The sequence below is a fragment of the Prorops nasuta genome, unplaced genomic scaffold (genome assembly GCF_024137725.1).
Source record: "Prorops nasuta isolate Cenicafe-Biocafe unplaced genomic scaffold, Cenicafe_Pnas_1.2 PNAS00007, whole genome shotgun sequence".
Taxonomy (NCBI): domain Eukaryota; kingdom Metazoa; phylum Arthropoda; class Insecta; order Hymenoptera; family Bethylidae; genus Prorops; species Prorops nasuta.
Window position 1 is genome coordinate 7,263,068 of NW_027116804.1, and position 9,015 is coordinate 7,272,082.

At 48.0% G+C, this 9,015-nt stretch overlaps 2 protein-coding genes across 2 annotated transcripts; both read left to right on the forward strand.

The window, feature by feature from the left end:
- The first annotated feature begins 864 nt into the window (after nt 1-864).
- LOC136775035 (uncharacterized) lies at nt 865-3,811 on the forward strand. Its single transcript, XM_066729511.1, has 4 exons — nt 865-1,191; nt 1,269-1,577; nt 1,653-3,493; nt 3,670-3,811. Exons 1-4 carry the CDS (start codon nt 865-867, stop codon nt 3,809-3,811), a joined length of 2,619 nt encoding a protein of 872 aa, XP_066585608.1.
- A 28-nt stretch (nt 3,812-3,839) lies between these two features.
- LOC136775038 (uncharacterized) lies at nt 3,840-5,971 on the forward strand. Its single transcript, XM_066729512.1, has 4 exons — nt 3,840-3,924; nt 3,987-4,251; nt 4,351-4,502; nt 4,782-5,971. The coding sequence occupies exons 1-4, from the start codon at nt 3,840-3,842 to the stop codon at nt 5,969-5,971; spliced, it is 1,692 nt and encodes a 563-aa protein (XP_066585609.1).
- Nucleotides 5,972-9,015: the final 3,044 nt, after the last annotated feature.

The following is a 9,015-nucleotide window of genomic DNA, read 5'->3' on the forward strand; positions in this document are numbered from 1 at the left end:
CGCCTCTACGGCTTTTGACGCCTCAACGGCAGCACCTCCAAGGCCATCAAAAGAGCGCCTCCACGGGCGAACTCTACGGGTACATACTTTGGTAAGTATCACCCACCACCCACCGCCTACCAAGAGGGGACTAACCCTCTGCGGCATTTTCCTCCCTCCTATGGGAGATTTCTCCGGGGACTGCCCGGGAGAAGTTAACCCTCTCCTTCCCCTCCACACTGCCTCCGAGGACTACCTCGGACCCAGTGTTCCGACCCTAAACTCCAAGGCTCTCGACAGAGTCGGGTATTGGGAGGGGTAGATTCACCCTAGGGGTTGGGGTGGCTCGGAGCCACCATAGCTCTGGGAGAAGGGGGCTGAGGGGTAAGGGGACTTCCCCTTCCCTAAATCCACCTCTCCTACTTCGCTTCCTCCCGTGGCTGGGGATTTTACTAGGGAATACCCTAGGGAAAATTGTCCAGTCCGGGAGTTTATAAGTCCGCGTGCCTTCCTGGGGAATTCTAGTCTTTGGGGTTCTTGGGAATCTTCGATTACCGAAATTCCCTAGAATTTGACGACAACAAATTCCCTAGGAAGTCGATGATTTTAGTCTAGCGGTTCTTTGTAAATATATTTGTACATTTTATTTATTTAAATAAAAACTCCTTTTACCTCTTATCTTGGGCTTTGAAATATTTTATTCTAGAATAAGACCTTCCCTTCTGACCACAGGTTCGGAGCCAACTTGGGACATTGTTTCGCACAAATTTTTGGTCCTTCGAGCCGGATATCCGGCAAGAAACGTTCGAAGTGCATCAGTGTTCCTGAGTGGGTATTCCGGGCTGTGTTTTAAATTGTGGGTTTGTTCTGGAATAGAGTTTCAAGATGACTACGCCTAGCTCCGGGGAATTACTAGAAGCGATCAATTACGTGCCCATGATTCGGGATGAATTCGTTCGGTTGGTCGTTAACATTAAGAAGCGTGGAGTCCACAACTTCACCCTCCCATTCTTGGAGGATAGGCTTGCGGCCGTCGAGAAGTGGCTTAAGGCGTTGCATAAAACTCACGTTAAGATCACTACTCACACTAAACCGGCCGAATTAGCTAAAATGGAGTACGTAACCGATAGCTGGTATCAAGCGGCCCTTGATGCCCATAGTGACGCGGAAGAATTCATCCTAGGACATCTAGATGAACTTCGACCCAATCAGGTATGTCGGCATCAGGTCCCACTGCGCCTTCAGGCGAAATAAACCACATTAGGCGTCCAGTTATCGATTTACCAAAGTTTTCCGGGGATTACTTAGAATGGAACAACTTTTATGAAACGTTTAGTTCCATTGTTCACGACAAGGTGTATGTCTCCGGTCGGGACAAGTTCCATTACCTAAAATCCTGTCTGCAAGGAGAAGCAGCAACGGTCATTAAATCTTTAGCGATCACCTCCGAGAACTATGAGATAGCATGGGACACTCTGGTAGCTCGGTACACTGACAAACGAATGATCACGGATACGTTCTTAGATCAGATTTCGCAAGTACCCACGCTTCGGGGTGACAATTTTAAAATTCTGAAAGAAGTTAGGGACTCTGTTACGGTTGCTCTCAACGCTCTTAAAACTATGGGTTACGGCGTCGATCATTGGGATCCCATCATTGTTCATTCACTGAAGAACAAACTGGATGACACCCTCCGCTTGGCTTGGGAGATGTATCTAGGAAGCAGCAAGGATTATCCCACCTTTCTTCAATTTTCGGAGTTCTTGACGCGACACATTAACTCATTGCAATCATTAGGTAACAAACCTAAGACTTCCAAAAAGGAATCCAGGAGAACCTTGAAGTCACACGCCGCGAGTGTGAATAGTACCGGTTGCGCTCATTGTGGTAGTAACCATCTCTTGTATCAGTGCAAGGACTACCTTGCATTGACCCCTCAGGCTCGATCAAAGTTTGCATTTTCACAGAACCTCTGCATCAACTGCCTGAGGCCAGGGCATAGTTGCTCCAATTGTTCTTCTTCGTCACGCTGCAGGAAATGTAGTAAAATGCATCATACGTTGTTGCATTTTGACAAATCTGGCACCGGGGGGAGCAAGTCACGGGGGACTACCCCTGCGGCAAACTCCGCTTCCGAGCCTGAACCCTCTAGCTCGCATTCTACAACGCATCTTAGCGTTACCGATACACGTTCAATTCTGTTGGACACGTTCTTTGCTAGAATCGATGCTCCTGACGGTTGTCGTATCATAGTCCGCGGACTTTTTGACACGGGCTCAGAAACTTCCTTTATCTCAGAAAATTTAGCTCAGCAGTTACGAATACCGCGAAAACGTATCAATGCTACCATTCATGGTGTTGCATTGACTTCGGCTCAAAAGGTTCGAGCAGAGACACAGATTACCCTTCATTCTCTCTCAAGACACGGTGTTTCGTTGGATGTAACTGCAATAATCTTACCAACGATTACTCAATATCTCCCTCCGACTTATTCTCGATCTTCTTTTCCTTCGCTTAGTGGAATCGATTTCGCTGATAATTTCGCTTCAACCAAGGTTCCAATTCATGTGCTCATTGGTGCAGATTATCTCACGTCGGTGGTAGAAGGCCCGTACATTAACTCTCCTGATAATTCGTTACGAGCCCAGCGGACTATTTTCGGTTGGATCGTAGCTGGAGTCGTACCTAAGGCGGGTCACTCTCATAGCCTCACGGTTCATCATTGCTTTGACCTAGAGAACACTCTTCGCGACTTCTGGGAACTGGAAGAAGTTCCTGAAGTCAAACCCATGTCCACAGAGGACTCCCTCTGTGAACAACATTTTGTGGATACGGTAACACGCACCCCCTCGGGGCGTTTTGTCGTCGCTTTACCTTTTCGATCCGACATCGAAAAGCATAGTCTAGGTTCTTCTTCTCGGGTAGCAGAGAAAACCTTATCACGGATACTTCGGCGATTGGAAACTTCTCCAGAGCAGGCTGAAAGTTATTCTCAATTCTTACAGGAGTATATTATGTTGGGACATATGTCTCCTGTTCCTATGAACTCTGATTTTTGCGTCTTCCTGCCTCATCATGCAGTATTTAAGACCGATAATCAGAAGACAAAGATTCGCGTTGTATTCAACGCATCATCTAAAACCTCTACTGGCGTCTCGCTTAATGATACGCTATTCATTGGACCCAAACTCCAACAGGATATCACGCGGATCCTGATGAATTGGCGTTCCTTTCGATATGTAGGCGTGACAGACATTGTTAAGATGTTCCGACAGATTCTTGTGCGTTTTGAGGACCGCAAGTTTCAGAACATTTTATGGAAGACTGATTCCGGTGCGCTTCAGGCTTTCGAACTCAACACGGTGACCTACGGTACGGGACCGGCACCGTTCTTATCCTCGCGAGTTTTGCGCGAATTAGCTTACACGGACGGAGCTAACTTCCCTCTCGCACAGGATGTGTTGTTAAATTCTACTTATGTAGACGACATACTTTTTGGGGCCCATGACTTAAAGCAACTTAGTTCGGTCAGGGAACAACTCATCGCTCTACTGGCGAAAGGGGGCTTCTCCTTAAGCAAATGGGCATTCAATTAACCGGGGTCTTCCCCGCTTGAACCTACCGAGCTGCACTCTTTCTTTGAGGATCCTGCTGGATCAAGTAAAGTATTGGGCATATATTGGGATCCAGGGATGATAGCTTCCGCTTCCGTGCTTCTCCTTCTCACATTGGTGTACTAACCAAACGCATCCTCTTATCAGAGAATGCCAAGATCTTCGATCCATTGGGATGGATCTCTCCAATAGTCATCACCTTAAAGCAGTTAATGTAATCCACCTGGTTGTTTAAACTCTCTTGGGATGAAGAAATTCCCGAGCCTATTCAGTCAAAATGGCTCAAGTGCTATGAGCAGCTCCGAGACTTACAGACTTTACGGATCCCACGGTGGACTGGACAATCACTTACTACTGGAAAACGCGAATTAATTGGATTTTGTGACGCCTCAGAGCTTGCGTACGGCGCGGTCGTTTATGAACGCCTCACTGATGAGGACGGTCAACTCTCGATACATTTAGTAATGTCCAAAACAAAGGTCGCTCCGATCAAGACCACTTCAATCCCTCGTCTGGAGTTGATCGCCGCTGCCCTTCTTGTCAAATTATTGGTTCACGTCAAGGGAAGCTTGGTCGGGAGTTGTGATGCGATTCGTTGCTATTCAGATTCGCAGGTCGCTTTAGCTTGGATAGCAAAGCAACCCGTTCATTGGAAGACGTTTGTGGCCAATCGCGTTTCATATATCCAAACACATTTATCGGAAGCCAGCTGGCATTATGTACCCACTAAATCGAATCCTGCAGACTTGTGTTCAAGAGGAACCAGTGCTCAACAGTTATCAGAGGACTCACTTTGTTGGTATGGGCCTGCTTTCCTCCGTGAGCACACCGTAAATCCCGTTCAGATCTTTGAAACCGCGGATGAAAGTCGGAAGGTAGCGTTAACCGCTCAACTAGACACAACTGAGTGTTGGTTTTTTGATAAGTTTTCGTCTTGGTCTAAACTGGTCCGAGTTATGGCCTATGTTCTTCGATTTGTCCAGCGGACCAGGAAAACCGGCCAATGGGAGGACTCCCTCCTGTCTGCATCGGAAATTCGCAGTTCGATTGAAGCCTTGGTAAAGGTTGTGCAATGAACACACTTCGCGATCGAAATCTCAGCCTTGAATCATGGGTTACGTATACCGTCGCGGTCAAAGCTTCTTTCCTTACATCCGGTCATTGATTCACAAGGAATCTTAAGAATAGGGGGACGGCTTCGGAACGCCGAAATTTCTGAACAAATGAAACACCCCATTATTTTACCGGACTGTCATTTAACTGCCATACTCATTAGACAAACCCACCTAGAGACACTTCACGGGGGACTCCAATTAACCTTGTCCACGTTGCGGCAAAGGTTTTGGGTCGTGAATGCGCGAAATCTAGTAAAATCATGTGTTCATAAATGCATCACGTGTGTTCGCGAACGCGCTAAACTCGGTAGCCAACTTATGGGTTCACTTCCTGCCGCTCGGGTTTCTCGCAGTTTCACTTTCGAACACACCGGAGTAGACTATGCCGGGCCCTTTTCGGTGAAATTACATCACGGTCGTAATGCAAAAGCCATAAAATGCTACGTGGCCGTGTTCGTATGTCTATCTACCCGTGCCGTTCACTTGGAACTCGTCTCTCGACTGGATACCGAGGCCTTCCTCGCCGCGCTGTCTCGTTTTATCTCTCGTCGTGGAAAACCCGCCGTCATGTACTCAGACAACGGCCTCAACTTTCAAGGAGCGGACGCAGAACTCAAACGCGCCTACCAATGCGCTGTAGAAGCCGCCTGCGCTCGGAAAACCGATTCTTTCGGCGAAATCGAGTGGAAATTCATTCCGGTCGCCACTCCTCACTGGGGCGGTCTTTGGGAGAGTGCGGTGAAAAGTATGAAGCACCACCTAAAGCGCTCCCTCGGAGTCTTCGTGCCAAATTTCGAAGAAATGACCACACTGCTGACCAAGATTGAGGCCTGCCTTAACTCACGGCCTATTTCGCGGTTACATGATGATCCTGAGTCGTTGGACGTACTCACTCCGGGGCATTTCTTGTCAGGTCGGGCGTTAAATTCTCCACCTGAATTTTCCACATTGGATTTACGCGAATCTTCATTAAACCGTTGGCAAACTGTGACTAGAATCACCGAAACATTCTGGAAGAAGTGGTCTTCCGAATACCTACACACGTTGCAGAATAGGCCAAAATGGCAGAACACGAACTCGGAATTTAGTGAAGGAGATTTGGTCCTGATCAAAGTACCCAACAACCCCCCGCGCATGTGGACCTTGGGGCGGATTCTCAAACTAGTCCCTGGGGTGGATGGGGTAGCTCGCGTAGCTATACTTAAAACCGCGAAAAAAGAGATTCAACGGAGTCTCTCGCAACTTTGTAAACTCCCTTCTTAGCCCTTGCTTTCGGGTCGCATCAGGGTCTATCTTTACCCTGCCTTACGGCATCCTGGGACTCTTCAGGTTGTCATCTCTCCTTCTCAAGCTTCCTGGGACTCTTCAGGTTGCTTAACTTTCTCCTTCTTGACTTCCTGGGACTCTTCAGGTTGTCCATTTTCCTGTTCCAAACCTTCCGGAATACTTATGATCTCCGCCATGTCTTTTCTTCCAAAACTTCAAAAATACTTACTGAGTCTTTGCACTCATCATTTACCTTTTTTGGTGCAGCGAGATTGATCATGGCGGACTATCCGTGGGCCCACATCTTGGGCGTAGGGTACGAAGACGAGGGGGACAATGTCCTCGAGTTACATGCCCCCCGGGAGGAATCTGAGTTTCGGCGGTTGTTCGGCCGTATTCCCCCGGAGGGGCTAAAGGCGCCACCACCACCACCGCCACAGAAACCGCCGGCGACCCCACGACGTCGGAGGCCCGTTGTTGCCGCCCAGAAGCGCATTGCCTCGACGAACTGGGCTGGGAAAGTCTTAGACGATCCCAGCGCCAGGGAACTCGAGCGCAATGCGCAAAAAATTATTGTCCGAGCATTCGGGCAGACGATAGAGGTGCCGCTCTATTCGGCCCTTAAAGTCCGGCGTTGGAAGGCCTGGGCCCCGCAGGGCAAAATCACCCTGCGGTGGTCGCCGGCCTTAGAGCTTCACTCGGCCAAGCTCCATATGAAGCCATGTAAATAGTCGTCTCGTCCCTATCTGTTTTATATCGTTTATTTTATTTTTTTTGTAAATAAATTTGGTTTAAACTGATTACACTCTTTCTTCCTTGTCTTGACGCTATCGCGTCAACGGGGGGAGTTTGTTCGAGATTGGGAGGAGCAGAAAATGTTGCGATGTAGATTCCGCATTTCTCTGTTATATCTCCCATCTCAATTGCGCTCACAATAGACGGCTAGACCGACAGCGTCTAGCCGCTCTATCTGTCCCTCTCTCCGCGGCGCGCTTGCGCGTCTTCTGGCCCTGGCGCGTCGCGGCCGCGAAGCGACACTACTTGCGCGCTTGGCCACTAGGTGGCCAGCGCCCGCGGCAGCTCTCTCGCTTGCAATATTTGTGTCGCGTAATTATATAGATGGATCCTTGATAAGGACCCATCGCACGTCAGCTTTGCTCGACCGCTGACTATCAAGCAGCAACCGCAGCAGTTTTTGCAGCCTTCCTGGCTTTTTGACGCCTCTACGGCTTTTGACGCCTCAACGGCAGCGCCTCCAAGGCCATCAAAAGAGCGCCTCCACCAGCGAACTCTACGGGTACATACTTTGGTAAGTATCACCCACCACCCACCGCCTACCAAGAGGGGACTAACCCTCTGCGGCATTTTCCTCCCTCCTATGGGAGATTTCTCCGGGGACTGCCCGGGAGAAGTTAACCCTCTCCTTCCCCTCCACACTGCCTCCGAGGACTACCTCGGACCCAGTGTTCCGACCCTAAACTCCAAGGCTCTCGACAGAGTCGGGTATTGGGAGGGGTAGATTCACCCTAGGGGTTGGGGTGGCTCGGAGCCACCATAGCTCTGGGAGAAGGGGGCTGAGGGGTAAGGGGACTTCCCCTTCCCTAAATCCACCTCTCCTACTTCGCTTCCTCCCGTGGCTGGAGATTTTACTAGGGAATACCCTAGGGAAAATTGTCCAGTCCGGGAGTTTATAAGTCCGCGTGCCTTCCTGGGGAATTCTAGTCTTTGGGGTTCTTGGGAATCTTCGATTACCGAAATTCCCTAGAATTTGACGACAACAAATTCCCTAGGAAGTCGATCATTTTAGTCTAGCGGTTCTTTGTAAATATATTTGTACATTTTATTTATTTAAATAAAAACTCCTTTTACCTCTTATCTTGGGCTTTGAAATATTTTATTCTAGAATAAGACCTTCCCTTCTGACCACAGGTTCGGAGCCAACTTGGGACATTGTTTCGCACAAACAATGTTTTATAAGAACAATGTCTTAAAGTAACTTTTCTTAAGATGTATCATTACAAAAAATATATATATTCTTAAAATAAATAAATAAATTATTCTTTTAGACTATAATGTCCCCAGGGTAGAGTCGCCGCAGTGACGGGTGTAACGAAACGGTTGTCGTCGTACGGACTGAGGGCAACCGTTCTCTGACGGATCGAGAAAACTTGGTGCAGCTTCGATCGAATTAAATTTTGATTGCGAGATTGTACGGTGAAATTATCCAAACAATCCTTGCAGTCGTCAAATGTTATATTTCTATCGATATCGTAACCTTTGGCACCCTTGGCTTTTTTAACAATTCTCGTGCAGTCCTGCACCTTGAAAGTATACATTTTTGCCCTCAGGCCTACGAACTCGGTCATGATACGACCATTGTTCTCATCCTTCATCAGACCAGGTATCTTTTTGTTGACGCGTGGCAAGTCATACTGATTATCGTCAGGATAATCGCTGGTGTCGAATCGCGCGAGATCGCGTTTCAAGTACGAGTAAACGTCATCGCACTCGACACTGTATATCACACTGTCCGTGTCGGTATTCATCGCTCTACATTCACTGCCAAATGTAGGAAGCATATAGTCATAGTGAAATTCATACAAGCAAATTTTTGAAATATCTAAAACACTCATTCCCACGGAAATGGGTTTATCAAATTTCGCGGACAATTTCGACAATTGAATCGCGACCAAATTCTCATTGTAAATCGCGAGATTGTGAAAATTCGATTTGGAAATCAGGGTTTCCGCCCCGTATCTTCCCTCCCACTTGGTTGCGAGCCTCACATCAACTCTATTCCTCAAGTTCTCCATTGTTTTACCGAAAACCGCGTTGTTCATCAACTTGAAGAGATTCCTCTCAAATTCGTTAGTGGACGCGGTGCGCAAACGCGTGTTCAGCTCGATGTAATCGCGTAGCCAGGTGGACTGCTGAAACTTCAAACCGCGATGTATACGCTTCAGTACGATTCCATTACGCATACATTGTTGCAGTGCGCGATAATGTCTTACGTAACGCGTCTTATCGTTTAAAGTGGCCAG

Bases quoted from the DNA above. Each gene is read 5' to 3' on its own strand.
- LOC136775038 (XM_066729512.1), top strand. From the start codon at position 3,840: ATGAAGAAATTCCCGAGCCTATTCAGTCAAAATGGCTCAAGTGCTATG. The intron at 3,925-3,986 runs GTGGACTGGACA...GTGACGCCTCAG, and splicing joins CAGACTTTACGGATCCCACG to AGCTTGCGTACGGCGCGGTC. The intron at 4,252-4,350 runs GTTTGTGGCCAA...CTTGTGTTCAAG, and splicing joins CAACCCGTTCATTGGAAGAC to AGGAACCAGTGCTCAACAGT.
- LOC136775035 (XM_066729511.1), top strand. From the start codon at position 865: ATGACTACGCCTAGCTCCGGGGAATTACTAGAAGCGATCAATTACGTG. The intron at 1,578-1,652 runs GTTGCTCTCAAC...CATTCACTGAAG, and splicing joins AAGTTAGGGACTCTGTTACG to AACAAACTGGATGACACCCT. The intron at 3,494-3,669 runs GCAACTTAGTTC...ATTGGGATCCAG, and splicing joins TTTGGGGCCCATGACTTAAA to GGATGATAGCTTCCGCTTCC.